This window comes from Columba livia, chromosome 4 (assembly GCF_036013475.1).
Source record: "Columba livia isolate bColLiv1 breed racing homer chromosome 4, bColLiv1.pat.W.v2, whole genome shotgun sequence".
Classification (NCBI taxonomy): domain Eukaryota; kingdom Metazoa; phylum Chordata; class Aves; order Columbiformes; family Columbidae; genus Columba; species Columba livia.
The window spans coordinates 2,045,619-2,069,449 of NC_088605.1; the positions used below are offsets into that span (position 1 = coordinate 2,045,619).

The following is a 23,831-nucleotide window of genomic DNA, read 5'->3' on the forward strand; positions in this document are numbered from 1 at the left end:
GACAACGAGGGGACCTGGGGAAGGTGACTTTCCTCCTCTGTAACACAGTTGGGGGGCAGTTCCCCCCTCTCCAAGGCTGGTGAATGGGACAAAAATCTGGAGAGAGCAGATTTGCAGCCATGCTCAGTGCCCCTTCCCTGCCTCAGTCTCCCCTTCTGCAAGACGAGGCAAATAAACCCCAAAATGCCTGAGCACTGATGGTGATCACCAAGCCCCAAGCCAGCGACATGCCACCCCTCACACCTTCTCATCCTGATTAATTAAAACCAAAGACCGGCGTGCCCCATCTGAGCAGGCATCTCCTGTTAGAAGGACAAGATTTTTGGGTGTATCTAGTTTTTGGCCAATTTTTAACTGTCAGAGGAGGGAGGTTCTGCTACCAGCAGCGCCTTCCAGGCTGCAAAAATCTCCTCCTGAGATCCAAGTAGGGCAGATCCCTCCAGGGCTCAGCTCCATCACAACAAACCTAAAGCCACAAACCTAAAGCCACATCCCCCCTTTTTCAGGGGGGGACCCACCAGCGAGGAGCTTTGCCCCAGGACAAGACCCTTTTCCCAGGATGTGCCGATTTGGGGATGCTCGGGAGGAGGGTCACCAACCTCCCCCACCGCACTGATTGATTTTTCTCTCCCTGCTAATTGTTTAAGCACATTCTTCCCCCATAGGAGTCAAAATCACAACAGAAATACCACCGGCGTCAGCTGCTGTACGGGATTGAAAAGCAAAGAGCAACCCCAGCAACATCTTTGATTAGCTCAAATTTTTAATTAGAAAAATAGAGACAATTCTATAATATTCCTGATAGATTCTTTTTACAAACAGGAAAATAATAATAATAATAATGACATCACCTTTCCAAAGGGAGCGTTATGCATCAGTTGCCGGAGCCCGGCAGCATCTCCCTCCTTCGGGAGAATGGGTCGATGCAGCCGCAGCCCCGGACCAGTGCTGACCAGTAAACAACTGGTCAGGAGCTCCACGTAAAGTGCTGGCCGGGGAAATCCCAGTCAGGCCGCTACAAACACAGAATGTCCGTGGGTTTGGGTGTATAAAAGCCCATTTTGGTGGCGATTTCTTTCTGTACATGTGGGTTTTTTTCCTCTCCGTGGCACAGGAGCTATAAAAATGGCTCAGTCCCTGCGGTTTGGAGACGGCCGGAGCTGCCACATCCCACCTCCGCAACCAGCGGTCCAGCACATTGTCTCTGCCTCCCCACGTGCTCTTCTCCTCCCCGGCACAGCCCGATCTGCCGTTGTCTTCTCCAGGGCCACCCCAGGAGGACATTCCCACCCCGGCTCTCCCGTGAGATGCTCGGGGCAACCTCGGGAAACACCATCTCCCAGCGCTCAGCTTGGGCTTTCATAGTGTCCCGAAGGAGAGACCCACCGAGAAGAAACCCAAACCTTTGAGTTTCTCCTCCGTCCGGGCTTTTTGCTTCAGGTGGACTTTGCTGTGTCGCTTCTTCTCGTCGCTCCTGGCGAAGCGGCGGCCGCAGGTGTCGCAGGAGAAGGGCTTCTCGCCGGTGTGGGTGCGGATGTGGGTGGTGAGGTGGTCGCTGCGGCTGAAGTTCCTCAGGCAGATGCGGCACTGGAAGGGTTTGTGTCCCGTGTGGATGCGGAGGTGCCGGTTGAGCTCATCCGAGCGAGCGAAGCTCCGGATGCAGTTTTCCACCGGGCAGGCGAAAGCTTTCTCGTGGGGTTTCGGGCAGAAGCATTTGGAAGAGCACTTGGTCCGCCGAGTCTTCTTCTTGGGCTCGGCCAAAGCTGGAGGGTTGGTGGGCAGCAGGGAAGGGATGGAGGAAGACGTGGGGTGGCCCAAAAAGTCCGTGGCAGGGACAGAAGGTGACAGGTGAGGATGGAGGAGCTCGGCAGAGCTCATCAGACCCGGCAGGACTTCGGGCTGAGCCAGCGAGGTGTCAAACTCCGGCATTAGCGGCGGAGGGAGGTTGTGGATCTTGGCGTCGGCGAAGTCCCCGCGGGCCGGGAAGGTTTCTGGCTCGCAGCCGAAGCCCAGATGGGTGCCGAAGCAGGCGGCATCTTCTGCCAGGCTGCCGAGCTCCGACTGGCAGCTGATGGACAAGACGTTCTCCATCTTGGAACCCAGCGGGTGGAACAACCCCTGGCTGCTTTCCTCAGCTGGGAAAGCTTCAGGGGAATGGTAGCCCGTGGGCAAGTAGGCCTGATGTTGGGTGACTGGCTCCCACTGGGCGCAGGAGGCTTTAAATTTGTCCAGAGGTGGGGAATCGGAGGGCAGCTTGATGTCCTGCTTGGTGTCCAGGAGCTTGGGTTGGAAGAAGCACTGCGAGGTGTTTCCTAAGGTGGGTTGTGCCTGGAGGGGTTGAGCATCCTCGGGTGTGGAGAAGCTGCCGTAGCCCTGCTCCGGGAAGGGATTTTGGGTGGATCCGTTCATTTCGGGTTGGCAGGTGGTGTAAAGGTCCAGCTGGCTCTGAGCCACCTCAGGACAGGGGTAAAGAGCATCCAGGTGCCTTTGGTGGCCTTCAGAGGAGGAGAAGGGGGAGATGCCCAGGATTCCAGACATCAGGTTGAAGAGGGATTCCTGGTCCTGGGGATGCTCTGGTACTGCCTTGATGAAGAAGCTGCCGGTGTAGCTGAGTGAAGGGGAGGGCTGGCTGCCCAGGAGGGGGTAATCCACCACCCCGCCGTTTATTGGGGTGCCCAGCAGCTCACCTGGGGACGCAGACGGGACGGCGGTTAGAGGAATGGAGGGATGCGGGGATGGGGGGGCGGGAGATGGAGGAACAGCAGGAGGCTGATGTTGCGTCACTGCGAGGTCCCCGTGTCCGCGTCCAAACAGGGAGCCCTGGGCTTCACCCCCCATCCCCACCGGGACCCCCAGGACCTGAATCCACCTTGAACCCACCGCTAGGGGCTGGGGGGAGAGAAGGGGGAGATGCGCGATTCCCGGCTGCAGGGGGGTTCCTCATCCCCACTCAGCTTCCCCCCTGCCCTTACCTCCGAGAAAATCAGCCTCTGCCAAAAGTTGCTGCTCAGGTTGCTCCAAACCCTGCAGGTCTCCGGTTTTCATCTCGCAGATCTCTTCGTACTTGGAGTAAAACGGGTCCGGGCAGGAGAAATCCAGAACGTTGAGCATCTTCCCTGGAGCTGGGGGAGGTCGGGCTGAGGTGAGCCGGGGGGTGCTCCGGGGAGAGCTGGGGGATGCTCAGGGCGAACGGGGAATGCTCCGGGTAGAACCGAGGATGCTCCAGGTAGAGCCGGGGATGCTCCAGATAGAGCCCGGGGATGTTCCGGGTAAAACCGGGGATGCTCCGGGAGAACCGAGGATGCTCCAGATAGAGCCCGGGGATGCTCCGGGTAGAACCGGGGATGCTCCGGGGTGCTTGGAGTGATCCAGGGGATGCTCCGGGGTGTCGGGACTGATTCGGAAGATGCTCGGGGTAGGTGCCAGGGACCGTTTGGGGGGTGCTCGGGGGTGCTTGGGGCAATGCGGGGGGTGCTGAGGCTGGGTGCCGGGAGCGATGCGGGGGGTGCTGTGCCCCGGGTTGGGGGGGGGGGGGGTCGGGGTGCAGGCGGGGTGCAGGCAGGGGCAGGCAGCGGCAGCAGCCCCGTACACAACACCCGGTTCTCCCTCCCCGCCGCCCCCTTTATAGCCGGAGCGGGGCTGCTCCGACCTTCCGCCGCAGCCATTTCTGGAGTCCCCAGTGAGGCTGCCGTGACGTAAATGCCCATATATGGACACAGGATGTAGGGAAGGGAGTCCCAATAAGGAAATCTCTCCCGTGACGTGCTGCCCCCTCCCTCCCCCTCCTCCTCCCTTCCCCTCCCCCTTTTCTCTCCCTCTCTCTTTTTTTTACATTTTTTCATTTTTTTCCCCCTTCCATCTCTCTCTTTTTTAACTAATAATCGCGATATTTTTAACAAAGCGCCGCAGGGCCCGCGGCTTCTGCCGCTCTGTATGTGTGTGCACAGCATCCCCCCCCGACCCCCCTTTTAAATCTCCCGCATCCCTCCATCCCCTCATCCGCATCCCCACACACATGTGCACACACACACACGTGTGCACGCACAAGCATGTGCATGACGCCTTTGCTTTCCTCCAGGATCACTTTTACCCCTGCACCTCCCTTGGTTTTGGGGAGGGGATGCTGTGCACCCCCCAAATCCGGCCCTTGCACCGCAGCAAAGCACCAGGGCTTTGGCTCCCCTCCCAACGTGGGCTGCAGTTCTTCCAGATTTACATCTCCCCAGGCTCTTATTCGCCTTATGCTATTTTTTTCCCCCTGTGAATGCCTTTTGTTGCTCTTGTTCCTTCTAGAAGCGTGAAAGGTGCTGGGTTTGCTATTCCCCCCCCTCGCCCTTCCTTTCCGTGCCTGATTTTGCAATAATTTCTGCTGGCATTTCGTATTTGCTTTTGATTTAGAGCCGTGAAGTGGATGCCGGCTCCTTCTGCGTTCGAGAGAGCAGCCAAAAAGGAGAAGGCGACCGCTGCAGCCAAGCTCCCTCCCCGTGCTTCAGTCATCCGAGTTCATGGCTCCCACCCAGGCCGCCGTGCCATAGGCACAGATTTGGGCTGGGAAAGGGCAAATCCACACTGCAAATCCCACCGGCTGCTCAAAGGGGGATGTTTTAAGAGGAAACCCAACACAAATAGTGATTTGGGGGGGAACCTGACAGTGCTTCCACCTGAGCATCCTTCCCACTGCGCTGGGGTGAAGCCTCCAGTGAAGCAAGTCTGGAGGTTGTTGCTTTCCCTGCTTAGTTGTTTGGAGGTTTCCAAATTTCCGGCATCGATTCGGAGCCGATTGTGGATTAGCAGCGATCCTTTGGGGAGCAGATCGCCACCAGCATCCAGCACAGGCAGTTTGGATGGGGAGGGGAAGGTTTTCCCTGGGCAATCTGTGTTGGGTTCAGAGCCCACTATAAACCACAAATATACGACTATTTACAGGTGCACACCCACTGTTTCTAAATGCAAGGCAGTCGAGAAGAAGGTTCCCTTTGCAACAGGGCCTGCTAGAAAAAGCTGCAGGGTGGAAAGGAGATTTCAATGCTTGTTTCTCCACCTGTACAGTAATTCTATTTTAGATAAGGAGGAAAAGGCCTCTCCCCAGCCCCCCTGTGCTTTTTCCTGCCTCCATGTAATTATAGCCCCTGCTGGAAGGCCAGAATCATTGGGGATGTGCAGCAGCATCAGCATCCACATCTGTGGGGCCAAAGGATGCTCGAGCCGGGATGCTGAAGAGGGGCCCTGCTCCGGTGCTATTCCTGGCTCCGGCAATGACTCACTGCATTACCTTGGGCAAATCACTCTGAAATGTGTCTTCCAACCTGGTATTCTATGATTCCCCACATTGGGGGCAGGCTGCTCATCATTGCCTCTGCAAAATGCACCGGCAAAAAGGTGCAAAGAAGCGTTAAACCCGTCGGGTGATTCAGGGAGTGTCAGGGAATGAGCTGTAAAGTTCAGGTTGGAAATAAAAAAAGGGGATGGAGAGAGATCCAGAAAATTATCAGAGTGTGGAAATGGTGAGTGGGATTCAATTATTCACCATTTCTCATCTCATAGGAGCTGGGGGGAGCCCAGTGCAATGGCCGGAAAGTGGGTTTCGAGAAAACCAAAGGCAATATTTAGCCCTGCAGTGCTCTGTGAAACTGGAACTCAGTGCTTCAGGCTGTTGCGGGCACCAAGATAATAAAACAGGTTCAAAAATAGTCAATTTGTGGCTACTAAACACAACCCCAACCTGGTGCTTGGGGGATCTGCTGGATGCTGGTGGGATATGAGCAAAGTAGTTGGACAGGATGAGAGGAAACGGCCTCAAGTTGCGCCAGGGGAGGTTGAGGTTGGATCTGGGAACAATTTCTTCCCCAAAGGGCTGTGGGGCATTGGAACAGGCTGCCCAGGGCAGTGCTGGAGTCACCAGCCCTGGAGGGCTGGACAGACGGAGATGAGGTTCTCAGGACATGGGGCAGGGAGAGAGGTGGGTTATGGTTGGATTCAATGATCCTGAGAGGCTTTTCCAACCAGAACAATTCTGTGAGTCTATGATGGACCTCGGCATCCTTGATCTCTTTTTTGCCTCTCATTGGCTGTGTTAGATGGACCCATCAGACCTTGGTCGCTCTTATTTTATTTGGCTGCACTGCATTTTAACCGATATCAGACCACCGCTGCCAGGACCAGCACCTCTCCTTTTCTCCCGGAGATGGACAAAACTGTCCCACCTTTCCTACGACACCAGCCTAACATGCCATGGGAAGGTCTCCTGGCCCAGCAGGGCAGATGCAGCTGAGAAACCTCTCTCCATCCTCAGAGATGATCCTAAAATAGTAGTGACATTTCAGTTCCCCAGCCAAGAAAATAAACAACATTGTGTGATTTATATTCGCCTCGTCTGCCTGGGAGAGAGCTGCCGACCGCACAGGGGTGGCTGCAGAGGTACTGCCTGGTGCATCTGTCTCTCTGGATGAATGCTTTTGTCTTTTAAATAAATAGACACCCACTTATATTAAAAAAACATTCTGAAGTGACCCTCTTGGATGGCAGTTTCCATGGGAGGAGCGTGGCCGCGTTAGCTCCCACCGTGGCGGTGACACCACGCATGAGGTAATGGCAAAACGTGACCGCAACCAAAGCCAAGCGCCAGGACCGGGTCCTGGCACCGCATTTCCCTTCCCAGAAGGGGCACTTGGCTTGGCGAGGAGGCGGGATAACCTTCCCGGGGTGAAACGTGTCGTCATGAAAAGACATGGAGGAAATCCGTGCCGTGGCCAGGTCCCCCCCGCCGCACACGGACACCCTGGGGAGGTACCAGCCTCTGCCCCAATTTTTGGGTCCTCTCTCTTTTTCAGGTCCCCAAGATGCTGCAGGAGGCTTTGCTTATGGGTTTTAAGAGCTGAAGCAGCTTGGAAAGCGGCCACAGCAGCTCTGAGTGTGTCTGCGGGGTGTCCCGCAGCAATTTCACCCAAGCAGAAGGTATTCGGGCTTCTGCATCCTCTGTGTGGTGAGAGCATCCTTGGGGCAGCAAACAAGGACCCCAAAGGAAGAAGCGGTTTTGCTCCAGGTGATGTCAGGAGCCTGAAATGCATCTCTGGCATTTCTGGCAAGGCACAGGTTGCTCAACCCCACACTCACCCCCAAGCTCGCCCAGGACCGCAGCCCTCCGAGCATGTCACAGGCTGCCAGCCCCGGGCTCCCCCAGTCACCGGCCATCTGGAACTGCCTGGCACAAGCCACCGTCCCCGGGTGTCCGCTCACCTCCAGGGCTAGTGCTTGCCTGGCGGGCTCCTTGCTGGCTCCTGCTGATCTGCCCGGATGTTCCTCTAGCAGAACCAGGGACAGCTTGGTCCCAGGAGTCACATTTCTGCTGCCCACCTCACCACGCCACATGCGATCCATTGCAACGGCACATCAGCATTCCTTTCACAGAACCAGAGGATTATAGAATCATTTTGCTTGGAAGAGACCTTCAAGATCAAGTCCAACCATAACCCACCCCTGTCCCTGCCCCATGCCCTGAGAACCTCATCTCCGTTTGTGCAACCCTCCATGGATGGTGACTCCAGCACTGCCCTGGGCAGCCTGTTCCAATGCCCCACAGCCCTTTGGGGAAGAAATTGGTCCCAGATCCAACCTCAACCTCCCCTGGCGCAACTTGAGGCCATTTCCTCTGCTCCTGGCGCTTGTTCCTGGGGAGCAGAGCCCGACCCCCCTGGCTCCAAGCTCCTTTCAGGCAGTTCAGAGATCAGAAGGTCTCCCCTCAGCTCCTGTTCTCCAGCTGAACCCCCCAGGTCCCTCAGCAGCTCCATCACACTTGTGCTCCAGTCCCTTCCCCAGCTTTCCCTCCAGTTTCCCAGTCTGCGCTCCCAGTATGGAAATCAAGCCTACATTCTTTTCCTGTGGTTTTTCCCCTGCCTTTCACCTTTGTGGGCTTGGTCTGTGGTCTTCACTATGGTCAGGGGAGATTTTGGCAAAGGGTTGCATGCTCCTGGGACTCCCAGCACTATTGAAGGGCCAAGGAGGGAAATAATCCTTTTCCTGCTGCTTTGCCTTGCCACAAATCAGCAAGGAGCTGGGGGGAGGTTTAGGGAGCACTTTTGCCCCCACAGAATCCCAGAATGTCAGGGGTTGAAGGGCCCTGGAAAGCTCATCCAGTGCAATCCCCCCATGGAGCAGGAACACCCAGATGAGGTTACACAAGGCAGCCCCGGAGCCACTGGCAGAGATGGGCAGCGCTGATCTGAGCCTGGATTCAGTTTTTCAAAGCGATGGGCTGTGTATCAGTTCATGGCAATACAGGTTTGGCAGCCAAAGGGGGGCCCACGTGCCCAAAGCTGGCAGAAAAAAGGGAAAAAGTGTAATTTCCACGTCTTCTCCAAGCTCCAAGTACTCATGGCTCAAGTATCTTCTTCATTCGACCTGATGCCCTATATTTAAAAGTTCTCAGTGGATTTTTCCACTGTCTGATTCCTTTTTGAACCCTTAGAGTCCTCTGTGCTGTGAGAGGAGCAAAGTTTTAGGTGGAGAAATCTCTCTGTCTGGAGCGTGCCCGCCACCTCCACGCTCGCAGCTTCAGAGAAGCCTCCGAGCAAATGGGTGTGTGTGAAATTAATCTGCCGGCTGCTCCTACGGGAGATCAGTTGCCTCCTCCTGCTCATCAAAACCCCTCTGTGCTGATGGGTTCAGCTGGGAAATCCCCTGCCCAAAGCGCTCACCCCTGCCCATAACGCTCACCCCTTCCTAGGGCATCTCTCATGGGTGAGAAAGTGGCTTTGTTGATTCTGAACTGCTGGTCCTCAATATTCAAGATGGTTCTGCTATTCAAAAGTTTGGATTCCTTTTTCTTTTTCTTTTTCTTTTTCTTTTTCTTTTTCTTTTTCTTTTTCTTTTTCTTTTTCTTTTTCTTTTTCTTTTTCTTTTTCTTTTTCTTTTTCTTTTTCTTTTTCTTTTTCTTTTTCTTTTTCTTTTTCTTTTTCTTTTTCTTTTTCTTCCTTTTCCTTTTCCTTTTCCTTTTTTCCTTTTCCTTTTCCTTTTCCTTTTCCTTTTCCTATCCTTATCCATATCCTTTTCATCTCTTTCTCTTCCTCATCAGTCTCATGGGCCCCTTTTAAGTCCAGAAAGGCCGCACTAAGGTCTCCCCGGAGCTTCTCTTCTCCAGCTGAACACCCCAACTCTCTCAGCCTGTCCTCCCAGCAGAGCTGTTCCAGCCTCGGGTCATTCCTGTGGCTCCTCTGGCCCCTCTCCAGCAGCTCCATGTGTGTCCTGTGCTGAGGACCCAGAGCTGGACCAGCGCTGCAGGGGGGTCTCACCTGAGGGGCAGAATCCCCTTCCTCCACCTGTTTGACCTCATCTCCTCCCCCTCCGATCCCTCCAACCATCTCCCCCTTCCAGGAAAACTTCTAGAAACCATGGCTCTGTGTTTCCATGGCAACTGGCACGCGACCAGCCGTGCTGCCGCACCTATTCCTGGTGCTGTGGAGGGGACGGATGGATGCTCGTGTGACAGAGGGGACAACCCGCAGAGAGGGAGCAGGAGATCACCCCCACCTCCCGGCCGTGCCACCAGCCCCAGGGGCGACGCCAAAGGGATGCTCTGAGCATCTTTCCCAAAGAGCATCTTTCCTCAGGCATCTCCATGTGGCCCCAGCAGATTTACACAGCACGTGAGGCTCTACGAAATGCCTGCCAAAAAGGGCTTCTTTTCTATTTTTTTTTGGTCTTTTTTTTTAATTACAAGGGAGGGATCGCTGGCTGGAATTTCAGCGCTTGGGCACAGCGGGAGGTCGGGGCGGATGGCTATCTTGCTCCAGGTTTTATGTTGCCGCACATCACCATATTCTCCGAGCGCTCGGCGATAACAAGCTCTTCCTGCCTTTAAAATTTACAGATCACTTCTGCATCCTTGCTTTTTTTAAAAAAAAACCCCACATACAACTGAGTTTTGGGGTAAAATCCCTCAGTTTTGGCTGCTACCTGCAGTTTAACCAAGGGGAATTACAACCTGGCAAAGACGGCGTATGGGGATGGCAGAGCAGCTTGCCAAAGCGGAGAGGTCGCTGCCTCCTAAAAATAGGCTATGGTCAGAAATAATCTCATCTCCTGCTCCCCGCTGCCCCCCAAACAATAAAATTAAACCCAATACTAAAGGCAAAGTGCTAAAGCTGCGAGCTCTCGGAGAAGCAGACGTGGTTCTTTCTATTCTCTCCTTCATCACGTGTTCTAATCACAATATTTTTAGCGTGTGCTTTTGCATGCGTTGGTCAGGGGCAGGATTAATTGAGCTCAGTATAAGCACAGAGCTGAGGCCGAGGCTGTCAGCAACACAATTATTTGACTGTAATGATATAATAAAGCAGGAGAGGACAATTTTCTCAACTTTTTTCCAAATCCACATATTTTCCTAAGAGTCTGTCTGCCTTGATGTATTGACTAGGAAGCTGCAAACACTCCCAAGCAAGCTTGCCTTCCAGTTTGAATGAAATGATTCATTGAGCCCCAAATAAGTCTTTCTCCACTCATTCCCACGCTGGTTTTAATCACCTCTAAAAACAATTATGTATATTTTTAAATAAAGCATTCTTTAAACTAAGCCACTGGACTGTTTTGTTTAGAAAAAGCTGTAAGCAAAAACACTTGGGACTTTAATTTTTGGCTTTCCAGGGGGGTTTGGGCAGGACCTGGTGGATGAAATGAGCCCCAAGCATCGTTAGGCTCTGTCCTCGTTAGGCTGCAAGACTTCTCAAGGCACTTTGCAGATGAAAACTGAGATGGTTGTCTGCTTTGTGCTCAGCTCACTGCCATCCCACGGGTTTTGTCAGGGCAAGCAGAGGCTTGCACAGCACCCCAAAGCCTCCGGCTTCACAACCGATATGGGGACATGTGTCCTAAATGACACACAAACCAATGCTGGCCCGTGTTCCCCCCGGGTGTTGTCAACCTGAGAGCTGCCTTGAAATCAGATAAAGGTGTTCATTAACAAACCATTAGAATAAAATCCTTTCTGAGAAGGACAGGGTGAGAAAAGCCAGGCTGGATGGAGAGGGAGGAGCGCGTTTGCTTGCCCAAGGAAAAGAAGAAAAAGCCTTGAGGTTGCTTCATTTCCAGCCATCCCACCCTCCCTGGGCACTCGGCTGGTTTCGAGACCCAGTTTCCCAGTGCCCATGGGGTTTTCTGGAAACTGGGGTGACCCATGGGAATGAACAGGGGGCTTCCTGGAGAGACCTGGAGTTAAAAAGGTTGGTTTTGTACCTACCGGTGTGAAATAAGTGAATTGCCCCAGGATGTTGCAGAGAGCCTGTTGCAGAGATTGGAGTGAAATCCATGCTCCCTCCAGCCCGCGTTACTTTTAGAATCATAGAATAATTTGGGTTTTAGGGACCTTCAAAGCTCACCCCGTGCAACCCCTGCCATGAGCAGGGACATCTCCAGCAGCTCAGGTTGCTCAGAGCCCCGTCCAGCCTGGCCTTGAGCCACCGACTGCACTTTGTGTCCATGAACCGTGCTCAATTATTTATCTCTCTGATTGCAATGAGGGACACAAACACACACACTTGGCCCGGTGCCTGCTCGGAGATGAATTCATCCAAAAGCTTTTTATTTATGAGCATTATTTGCTTCCTTGACCAGCTCACTGTTCCTTTTCAGGAAAGTTTCCAAGCATCCAGAAAGAGATGCTCTCCAGAATCATTAATCAGAGCAGCACGAAGATTTATTAACTCTCCTCTCCATGAAATAAAACCATCAACCTCTGAATTCAGCTTCCTGTGCCATTAATTTTTCCCCCAAGTAAATTTAAAGGCTGTCACCGTCAGCTGCTAACGAAGGCAAATCCATCTATCAGGTTCTGATTTGTTGCTTGTAGTTACAGTATCGTGATCTCAACTCGTATCCAAAATACAAAAATGAAATTATAGCAGTCCTTTTTTTGCCATTAGTATTAATTATGCTAATAAAACTTAATGATATTCATGCCAAAAGTTGGTAGTGCATGGAAATTCATGGAACTTGTCAAATTAACTACTCTGACCTCTCGGCATGTAATTAGGAAAATTATTAAATATAGTACGGTATGTAAATTAATACAAGTTCTATCTATTATATAGTTCAGCTACAAGAGGAGCAGAATTTGCCATCTCACTTGCAGGATTCAGGCTGCTCAATCCAAGCGCAAATGCGAAAAGTGTCACTGTCAGGCGTATATGTGCATTTTTTACCCCAAAATTCCATTGGGAGAACACTGATTTCACCTACTCTTACATATGTCTTAATCTGCATTTTGAAGACAGTTGCTACAGATGGCCAGAACCTGGGAGGACCTACCAGGGGAATATGAGTGTGGATGGACGGCCCCTTGTGCCATCCTTTGGCATCCATGAGTGGCCACCATCGAGGGATGAAGTACATGGCTAGGTTGGTCTTCAGCTTGACTAAAAGCGACCGACTCGACGTTCCTGCTCCAGCACATCATCCCATTGCCATGGTGAAGGATGGAGCATCACCCGGAGAAGAAAAGGCTCTGGGGAGACCTTTGCATGATTAAAAGGGCCGAGAAGAAAGATGGGGGACAGACTTTTGAGCAGGGCCTGTTGCGATATGACAAGGGGTGATGGTTTTAAACTAAAGGAGGGAGATTCAGGCTGGACATGAGGAAGAAATTGTTGTCCCTGAGGGTGGTGAGAGCCTGGCCCAGGTTGGGCAGAGAGGTGGTGGATGAACCATCCCTGAGACATCCCAGGCCAGGCTGGACGGGGCTCTGAGCAACCTGAGCTGGTGAAGATGTCCCTGTCATGGCAGGGGGATGGACTAGGTGACTTCCAAATGTCCCTTCCAACCCAAACCATTCTATGATTCTATGATCCCTAACAGCCCATCCAATGTCGCAGGCTCCTTGGAGTGAAATTCCTTATTCCCACAGCCCCAACGCATCCAGCACGGGACCAAACGTAACTCTGCTATGGGACAGGTTTGCAGCAGTTGTTCTTCCTCTCTTTGCAGAAGACGGCCAAGAGCTGCAGAGAATTAAATAAACCCTACAAGACAATGTTAGTAGAACACAACGATGTGCCTGTCGGCATGAGCCAGGGGAATCCTGTGTTCCCCCAAATGCACAGAGCAGGGCTTGGCCCATGCTGGTTCACTGACAAATAGAAATAAATATAAATGGCATGAAGCATCAACTGCCTGCCAGGACAGTGCAATGTCTCCATAGAAACCCCTGACAAGAGAACCTGATGCTAATTTAACAACGGCAGAAATAATGCTCTTGGTGTTGTAAACTTTTTGTTTGTTTGTTTGTTTGTTTTTTAAAAGAAAGTGGGATGTAATTGCTGGGTGGCTGGACACGATGTTGGGTGCAAGACAAGGGATGGATGCGGCGTCCCCGGTGTTGTGACAGGCAGTGACGACAGATGCCTGCTCAGCTCGCACTGATTTCTCCTTCGCTGCTGCAGTTCACAACTGAAAATAAGCAGAAGAAGGTGCTGAGTCTGCTTCAGGGAATTGTGGGGCAATAGATAAATAAAGATGAAAAGTGATATTCCTGAGTGGAGATATTTCTAAAGCTAGATCCACCTCCTTCAGCGCTGGCCCTTTAAATCTCTGCTCAGAAAAAAACCACCAAATCAATGAGTTCCTGTGAAAAATAAACATTCCTTTCTCATACAGCCAGAAAAAATACCCCGAGATGAAGATGCAGTCAGCATGGAGGACCCAAAGTGTTCGGAAAGCACAAAGGTGACTCCCCAGATTGCTGGATCTGTAGAGAGGGAAAGAGTTGGGGTGTTTTTGGTTGATTGGTTGGTTTTATTTATTTTATTTTATTTTTAATTTGCTTTCTGCTTTCAGGTCTCCGGGCAGCAATCGCGCGTGTCTCTGACCACTGTGATTGCAATCATCTAGGTTATATTTTAACTGGGAAATACTCTTTATGACCAAGTCCAAGTCCAGAGCCCTGACTGCTCAGTTTAGGTGTTGGGGGGGATCAGGATCCCATGATGAAAAAAACAATCCAGTGAGTTCAATTGCAAATTTGGGCACTTTGAATCACCCCCTGGAAAGAGCAGCTTTTCCTACCAGCTGAATTGTGAGATTTGAGCTCCTGAGCAAACATTTAATTGCCCAAAGTTAGCTGGGGTGCATCCCTCTCCAGCAGGTCAGGACCCCACTCCCTCTGCAGTTTCTCAGTCTCATAATTAGACGAGATTTTTTTCTGTGACTTGATCACGTTTCAGTTCCATGATGGGATGAGGCCTGGTTATACATCATCCCTCCATCAGCTGGTTGTCTATAGAGAGGAGTGTTGGTGCTCTACAGCTGTGACGTTACCAGGGCCAACTGGGTGACACTCAGGGACTGTGGATATGACTCGCATGACCCACATTAGTTACTTAACCATCCATGGGAACTTGAGCACTGATGCTAGTTGGTTAATAAACCCCTTATCCTTCAAAATAGGGGGGTTCTTGCAGCCTGGAGAAGAGAAGCTCTGGGGAGACCTTAGTGTGGCCTTTCCATACTTAAAAGGGACCGATAAGGAAAGATGGGGACAGACTTTTCAGCAGGGCCTGTTGTGGTAGGACAAGATGCGACAGTTTAAAACTAAAGAGGGGAGATTCAGGCTGGACATGAGGAAGAAATTGTTGTCCCTGAGGGTGGTGAGAGCCTGGCCCAGGTTGGCCAGAGAGGTGGTGGATGAACCACCCCTGGAGACATCCCAGGCCAGGCTGGACGGGGCTCTGAGCAACCTGAGCTGCTGAAGATGTCCCTGCTCATGGCAGGGGGATGGATTAGGTGACTTCTGAATGTCTCTTCCAACCCAAACCATTCTATGATTTTAAGCTGCCTCCGGGGACCGGTCCCTTGCCCAGCTCCCAGGCTGCGCTAACTCAGAGGAGCCAAAACTACAAAAATGTGATTGTTGTTTCCTTGTTGTGCTAATAAAACCAAGCAGGAAGGCAAGAGCAGAGCTACAGCCCCACAATCCCTTTGAGACCAGGCTGGGCAATTGAACTGCTTACTGTAAACTGGAGAGGATGGAGCGAGTGCCAGGTGGCCCCAGAGGCTGGGGGTGGATTTGCCATCATAACAATAACAACCTGATGCAGAGGAATGTTGTGAGATTTAACTAATTAATGCTTGAGCAGTGTTTTAGAAGGAAGTATGAGGTGAAAATCCTCTGCTCAAGGTCATCCATGTCACCAGTCACCTGCAGAGCCGTCACTAAGAGGATCTGAGGAGTGAGAGTTGGCTTCTGGGGGAACCTACCAGTGGAAATTTTACTGTTGACTTCAAGGGTTCCAACATTTCTGGCAGATTTCTGTCCTACATTGGACTTTGCTCACACAGAAACATTTGATGCTATATGTGTTTTTGTTTGCTTCATTACTGTTTGGTCTGAATTCTCCTTTCTTCCTCTCTCAATGGAATGAATGAAGCCCATTTCTCAGGAAATACCCATTTCTTGATTCATCCTAGGGATCACCCAGCTGTCCTTAGGGTCTGAATATGATCACAAATATTTACTCTTAGCTCTGAAACGCAACCAGTTCTGGTACAGAACATGCTAATATTTTCTACTTCAACTTCCGCATGGCGTTTTCTTCTTTCTCCCGCCCTCCTTTTAGACTTCAGATTCAATTAGTGATAGTAAAAGGTCTAAAAAACCACAAAGCAAGGGAAGCTCAAAGGTTTCAGAGGAAGAAACATGCCTGTTGTTTCCAGGAGATGAAATGAGGCCACGTTTCGTGGGCACTGCTGTGATCTTCCCACGGTGAAACGCTTTGAAGGTGTGTTACACCAAAGATGGTGGCTCGGCCTTATTCCTCATTCTTTTCAGTGATTATAAGCTCTTGTTGCTCCAGCTTCCTCTGCAGTCCCAGAATAAAGTGATTAATAATATTCAATACTTCTCTGATGTGTGAAATAAAATCCCGTGCTGTTTGGCAAACGTCAGGCTCTTGCCTGAACTGAGCCTGGAATGTTTGTTTCTGACTGTCAGGTTTCCTTTGTCATGTTTAAGTACATGAAAAACAAGCATTAAATTTTGATTTCCATTGAATCACATGGCCAAGCCAGCGACGGGAGCCAACCAATTGTCACTAACCGGGGAGCTGACTCATGAACTTGGCTGGTGTTGAGCTTCTCTTCCAGAGAAAACAGAAAGCTGAGGCTTTAAAACTTGAGTGATATCTCAGATCTTACTGTGCACTTTGCCAGAACGTCTGTATTTGCTTTTCATTACTACCGCCAGCACTTGATCAGTGTAATTTGGAAGGAAAATTAGGCAATGTGTACATTAAATGCTTCCAATCCTGTTATTCCCCCATTCACAGAGATATTTACTCCAGTGATACAAACATTCTCTGCCTATGGCATGCACAGAATGTGGCCTTGGAGGACAGATTGTCCCAAACTTGGAATGCCAGAAGTGAGGTTACCTGTGAGATCCTTTGCAGGGTGACATGAAACCATGTCAGAAGTGGTAGAGCATGCCTTGATGTCCCGGTCCCAAAATGATTTCTGGAAAGGGTCGCCAGGCTGCCCAGGGCAGTGGTGGAGTCGCCATCCCTGGAGGGTTGAACAGATGGTTTTCAGGGTTCTCAGGGACATGGGGCAGTGCCAGGGGTGGGTTATGGTTGGACTTGATGATCTTGAGGGGCTTTTCCAACCCAAATGTTTCTGTGATTCTATGAAGGACGAGGCTACAGCGAGCTGTACCTCTTTTCTTCCTTGTGCACCTGAGCTGTTCACTCCTGGAGAAGGAACAAGCATCTGGAGTCATGAGGGGTGTTCCTTGATGTCTCCAGAAGTGATGGATGGTCAGCAGAAGACATGTGACCTCGTGGAGTGGCAGGTGGAGCTCAAGCAGAGCACCTTGTCATGACACCAAATACCACAGTTTAAGTTCCTGAATCCCAGTCTCTTCTATTACCAACTCCATTTCTGCCCAGTCCATCTTCCCTCTCTTTCCTTTCTCCCAGTCTCCTTTCCTCCCTACCCCTTTGGTTCTCCTACATCAGAGACATGTACCTCACCCATCCATGGTGCCTCAGGAAGAGTCAGACTCCTGCTGTTCATGTCAGATCTTGCCCACATCATACTTGGCGCTGGCCAAGAAAGTCATCTTGAGCTCCTATATTCCTAACATATATCCCATGTGCTGGAGAAGCAGGCAGCAGAAGCACATACTGGTCACATTTAGGAACCATGGAGGACCAAGAGAGACTCATCTATGTTCACAGAAGATGCCTGCGAATTGGCCATAAATCTCATTGAACACAAGGAAAAGAGCCAGATTTTTTTGAAGGTGAAATAAGCACATTCAGGTGGGTTTTCTTGGGACAGGTATCTCCTCGATCATCTTATAACACATTTTATAACACTCCAGAACGTTTTCTAATCTGGCAAAACAACATATTTCCCCCCGCCTCCCCATTCCTGAAAACCACAGAACTGTTTCATCTGAAACTTTGCACTAAATCTCAGCGGGAGGGAGACATTTGTCCCAGAAAATTCTTGTCCAGACAATTACAGTTTGGCAAGAGTTCTGAGCAGCTGAAAGCGGGCGTTGGAAAGGGGAAAAGCCGAACAGCCTTAATGAATGGAGCAGCTGGAACAAGAGGAATCGGCAGCGGACTGTATGTGCTGTCTACAGCAACAGCTTCTTCAGCTCCACATCCTTGAAACTTCATTTTAGTTAAACAGTTGGCATCTGTCCAGGCAACACTGTCCTTGGCAAAGCGCTATAGAATCAGAGTGGTTTGGGTTGAAGGCACCTTCAAAGCTCATCCAGCACCACCCCTGCCATGAGCAGGGACATCTTCACCAGCTCAGGTTGCTCAGAGCCCCGTCCAGCCTGGCCTGGGATGTCTCCAGGGATGGTTCATCCACCACCTCTCTGCCCAACCTGGGACAGTATTTTACCACTCTTATAATAAAAAAATGTCTACTGCTTGTTGTCACTGTCCAGAGTTGCTTCTTGTTTTCTGAGTTTTACCTGCCTCAATGACAAAAACATGGGCATTTTGGTCTTAATGACTGAACTCTGTTCCAGTAGTGAGTGAACCCCAAAAGCTGGTGTCTTCTCTTTCTGAGAAAGTCGGATTCCAGGGTTTTCTAGGGATCCATGTTTAGCCATGCTTGGCTTTGTTTGGCAATAGCAAAGCCTGAACTTGAGTCGCACAGATTTTCAAAGACAACCAATTCTGAGCTTCTAAAGTCTTTACAGTAGAGTGGATGACAAATATATAAGCTGAGGGCATCTTGCTTCACAGATGGAACGATACAGAAATCATACTGATAAAATTACTGAAAACTGTAACACACCCACACCACATAGGCTTCCATATTTTTTTCGCATGCAAATTCTTGATGATCCCGTAGCCAAAAATGGCAACTAGAAAAGCAACCTGAGGGGACGCAACTCCTTCAATATAACTTTGTGTCCAAGAATAATGATGCGTGTCAGGTCTGTGGATATGTGCTGAACCAGCCAGAATGATTCAGAATGGTTGGCAAAACGGAAGCGTTAGTCACTGTGAAAGATCAAGAAATTAGTGTTGGCATATCGTGGGCATGTCACGGAGAAAGGAAAACCAAATAGGGAAAAGGGTAATGGAATGGAAGAGAAGCTGAGAAGGTGGAAGGGGTAACTTCTAAAAAAAGAAGGCTGTGGAAGATGAGGCTGGTGCTGGTACAGGCAGGTCATGGACAGGACAGAGTGGTGGCCTGTGTTTGAGCTCAGAGGAAGAGTATCTCTAGCAAGGACAAGTTGGCCAAGAGGAAAGCATCTTGCTCAACCCATTGATGCCCTCAGATGGGTTGCCTTGCATCCTCAGCCCAGCATTTCTGATTTTAAATCCACAAGCAAGCGCTGCCCCGCTGGATCTGACCGTTCTGCAGGAAAGCGTAGGTCATCAAGCCCTCTGCGCCAGTTGCTGAAGTGAGCTCAAAACTTGTCTCACGTGTGCCAAGATCATAGAATCAGAGCGCCATAGAATCATTTTGGTTGGAAAAGACCCTTAAGATCATCGAGACCAACCATTAATCCACCCCTGGCACTGCCCCATGTCCTGAGAACCTCATCTCTATCTGTCCAACCCTCCAGGGATGGTGATTTCACCACTGCCCTGGGCAGCCTGTTCCAATGCCCCACAGCCCTTTCTGGGAAGATCCCACATCAATTCTTTCCCACAGTTTGGGCTGAACACCTGTTCCAGCTTGGGATGAGCCCTGTTTTGGGTCTCTGCTGAGGAGGACAGTGGCTCTTAAGCCTCATACTCCGCTTGGAGAGCATGAACTGGAGCGAAGTCCTTCCCAAAGGTGCAGAGGATCTCCTTCTGGAGAGGGGTTTGACTAATGCCTAACACTAAGCATAGACAAATGTGCTGGCTGCAGATGGGAGAGACCTATAGTGGGGCATAAACCATTGCTTGACTTCTTTACTGGACAGGTAACTGAAATTAATTCAGGTTTAACTTTAGTATAATACTGGGAAAGCGAAACTTCCATGGTGAGCTCTGCCCACAAAGTGCGATGAACCATGTAAGGGAACAAGGTGGGCAGTGATGAGTAGAACCAGTGAAACCTGATGTCCTACTGGAGTGCAGCTCTTAATTGGGTGCCCTGGTGTCTCATAAGGCTCTAATTCACAGACCCTATAAAAATCCTTCCATGCTTGGGACATTAACAACACTTAGTTGAAGCTGCCCAGTGGCTATCAGCCACTACTTTATTCCTTTAATATTAGGAAGATGAACAGACAGATGGATGCATCATCACCTAAGCCTTGTTTCCAAGGAAGCCAGGCTCAGAGATGCCTGAGATAGCTTGAGGAATTAGGATGGACACCTCGCACCTCTCAAGTGTTGATTCATAAACCCCCACACTAGGACTGACCTGCCAGACAAAAGTCAACATCATCCTTTCTTAGTAACAGGCTCTGACAAAGCGCGTGTGTGTGAAATACCAGCCTGGCAACATCCGAACAGACACGAAAGGGAACAAAATGCACTTTTAAAATCCATCACCGCTTTAGATTTGTTTCTATATTGAAAGGAGCTGGGGAGAACATGAAAAGGTTGAGGGAGCATGGACAAAGTGATTCACCAAGAAACTGAGGGTCAATAGGTGGGGATGGGCTATACGTTTAATTTCTGTGCCAGGATTTCAGGGATGTAAATGAGGAGCTGATGATCCCCTGCAACATAAGTGGGTGTGTGACCCCTCCTAGGGCCACACTGTGGGTTTGAATTTTATCTTTGCAACTAGGAATTACAGCTTAAAACCTGCGAAAGAACACGCTGTAGATATTTGGCTCAGCAAAGAGAATTTGCAGAGGGCTACTACAATTATTATTATATTTTTTTTTAAATAAGCAGATGAAGTTCTATGCTGGTATAAACAGGCTCTGTATCTCTGGTCCCATATACACGTGATCTGCTCAGGTGGTATAAAGGAGAGCACAGCAAATACAAGCACCCGTTTTAAGGGATGTGAGTTACTCCCTAGGGCTCTGCTGCCTGATCTCCATTGACTACAAGGGAGCTTTGGTGCCTGTCGTACAAGCAGACATCCATGTGTAGACAGGTAATATCGGGATCATCTCGTGTGCCTGATTTCTTTCAGTTTACACCAGATGCCTTGGTGTGTTTCTGTAGCTTGAAGCCCCAGGAGAACCATTTCTTTGTTGGACTGCAGCCAGGGCCCAGATAACAATATCAACAATAATAGCTTTAAAAAGAAAGAAAAAAAAGGGTTGATCCAGATAACACGACATATTGTGATTCCTGCGTCATCACAGGGAATGCAGGGACTGCAAGTTGGTTTCAAATCCACAGCATTACAGAGAACTGATCACCCCAGCAGCCACCGCAGGGCCAGTCGCATTTTTCTTGTCCACCCAGGAGCACAGCAAGGATGGTTATTGAAAACTCAGGGTTGTGTATGAAGAGAACCCACTCTTTTTCTGGGATTTATTAGCCAGCACTTCATCCCGGTTGCTGGCACCATCTTTACACACAAAGCAGGTGGCTACCTAGAGCAGCTTTGAGTGAGACAAAGACAATTGGGGGGGTTAGACTACATGACCTTCGAAGGTCCCTTCCAACCCAAACTATTCTATGGGAAGATTGAGGCCAGACATGACGAAGAGATTGTTGCCCTCATTGACACTTGGTATAAGTTCAAATACTCTGTATTGTTGTCAGCAGATGGCTTCAGTTTCTTTCCTCTCAATTTCAGCTAGGTAACCCAAATGTTTTTATTATGAAGTTTCCCATCTTTGATGCACCTTGTAAGCAGAGAAGAGCAGCAGGAATTCAAGTCATCCATGACCATGACCATGAGCCAGCACTGGGCCCTTGTGGCCAGGAAGGCCAATGGTACCTGGGGTGGGTTAGAAGGGGGTGGTCAGTAGGTCAGAGAGGTTCTCCTGCCCCTCTGCTCTGCCCTGGGGAGACCACACCTGGAATACTGTGTCCAGCTGTGGCCCCTCAGTTCCAGCAGGACAGGGAACTGCTGGAGAGAGTCCAGCGCAGCCACCAAGATGCTGAAGGGAGTGGAGCATCTCCCGTGTGAGGAAAGGCTGAGGGAGCTGGGGCTCTGGAGCTGGACAAGAGGAGACTGAGGGGGGACTCATTCATGGGGATCAATATGGAAAGGGGGAGTGTCAGGAGGATGGAGCCAGGCTCTTCTCGGTGACAACCAATGATAGGACAAGGAATAATGGGTACAAACTGGAACACAGGAGGTTCCACTTGAATATGAGAAGAAACTTGTTCCTGGTGAGGGTGGCAGAGCCTGGCCCAGGCTGCCCAGGGGGTTGTGGAGTCTCCTTCTGTGCAGACATTCCAACCCGCCTGGACACCTTCCTGTGTAACCTCATCTGGGTGTTCCTGCTCCATGGGGGGATTGCACTGGATGAGCTTTCCAGGTCCCTTCCAATTTCTGACATTCTGGGATTCTGTGATTCACCCATGATACAAATCATGATACAAATCATCTGTGGGAAATGTCCATTTCTCTTATCAAATGAAGTATCTAATGTGACTGTGATACTTCAGTAGTTACCTCTGTTAAATGTTAATGCAACCAATGCCACCAATACCACCATTTTCTATGTCCACAATGGTCTAGGCATAAACACTATTTTTCTATGTACTATAACTTCTTATTTTTTAATGAATTCAGGTCAGTATTCAGAGTGGTGGAAATTCAGAACATTATTTTATTTTTAAAGGACTCACCTAAGTTCCTGCATTTAGAACTAAGCAATGGCTGTTTTAATACATTGTGGTGAGAGCCTGGCCCAGATTGGCCAGAGAGGTGGCGGATGAACCATCCCTGGAGACATCCCAGGCCAGGCTGGACGGGGCTCTGAGCAACCTGAGCTGGTGAAGATGTCCCTGCTCATGGCAGGGGGAGCACTGGGGGAGATCTGAAGGTCCCTTCAACACAAACTGTTTTATGTTTCTATGAATTCTGAGTGTCACAGCAACAAGCACAGCTTCCACTGGCTCACGACAGCAGAGGTTTCCCTCAGCAACTGCTGGATCTGAAATCTGAACGAAACAGAGGTGGCCCAAACCCTCCGGCTCGCTCATCTGACCTTGCTCCGTGCTTACGTCTCTGCATGCCATGGAGAGGAATTAGTTTGTCCACAGCAAACAGAACTTCGCCTGCAGCGCTACGAGGTCTGCAGCCAGCTCTGCCAACTTCTCTGCCTGCGGAATGAGGGAGTGATGATAGCGATATTCGATGTGAATTCCCACCTGCCTCACACGGCTGGTTTGGGCTTTAATTAATACTTACAAACGGCTTAAAGAAGCCACTTATAGAAGGTGTTATGTAAGCACAAGTTATGATTATTAAAAAAACATTACGAGCGAGTTATTGGACTGACAGATGGAATTATCAGCGGAATTATATTTTTATCAATCATCTTTCATTTAATTTCATCTCATCTTTCTTTTATCACCCTTCAGCTCTAGGCTGGCAGCCCTAACACTGTCTAAATGGACAACGTGTTGAACGTTGCATCACCGGATGGTTCTCAATAGCACAGATGAGTAAGCGAGCTCTTCCCAGGCAGCGAAGAGGCCACGTTGTAAATCCAACCAGAATTCATCTGTGGGTTGAAATGGGCACAAATGATTTAGAACTGACGATTGCTGAGCCCTGAATATACTTTTCCTCACCGAGGCTGGCTCTGAGCTTGGGCAAAGTGAGTGGCTGCCACCCTCATGGGGAGCTGTGGGCTGCGAGAAGGAAACCTGCCAACAGGAAACATTTACTGTTCCCCAGCAGTGATAGCTCTTCATTAGAACTGGCAAACCGCTGCGATGGTGAAGGATAATTTTCAGGATAATTTCCTGTCTGATCTTCTCGAGAAGTAAATGGCACTATCACATAAACGCCCCTTTCAGAGGGTGCCTTGAAGACAGGCTTACACTTGATGGAAGCAGCATAGATGAGGCTCCAAGTCCTCATGCTCTGTTCTGTCTTCCATAAGAACCTGTTGCCTCCAAAGTACAGGTCAGAAAGAGGAGTTGGGAACAAAATCTGGGAGGATGATTAGGAAGAGCTCACAACTCCTGATGGGAATCCTAGAGGAAGATCCTTCTAGTAGGTCAGTGGTGAAGCAGAGGTTCATGGGACTTTTCAACAGCCAAAGACCCCAAAGAGGTGACTGTCCTCACCACAGTGCAGGTTTGGTATCACAGAATCACAGAACAGTTTGGTTTGAAGGGACCTTCCCAGCTCCCCCAGTGCCCCCCCTGCCATGACAGGGACATCTTCACCAGCTCAGGTTGCTCAGAGCCCCGTCCAGCCTGGCCTGGGATGTCTCCAGGGATGGT

At 50.1% G+C, this 23,831-nt stretch overlaps 1 protein-coding gene across 1 annotated transcript; it reads right to left on the minus strand.

Moving 5' to 3' along the window:
- Nucleotides 1-724: 724 nt before the first annotated feature.
- On the minus strand, nucleotides 725-3,177 carry EGR4 (early growth response 4). The gene is made up of 2 exons (XM_005509142.3): nucleotides 2,973-3,177; nucleotides 725-2,687 (listed from the first exon to the last, which is right to left on the minus strand). The coding sequence occupies exons 1-2, from the start codon at nucleotides 3,109-3,111 to the stop codon at nucleotides 1,360-1,362; spliced, it is 1,467 nt and encodes a 488-aa protein (XP_005509199.2). The 5' UTR covers nucleotides 3,112-3,177; the 3' UTR covers nucleotides 725-1,359.
- Between the last annotated feature and the right edge of the window lie 20,654 nt (nucleotides 3,178-23,831).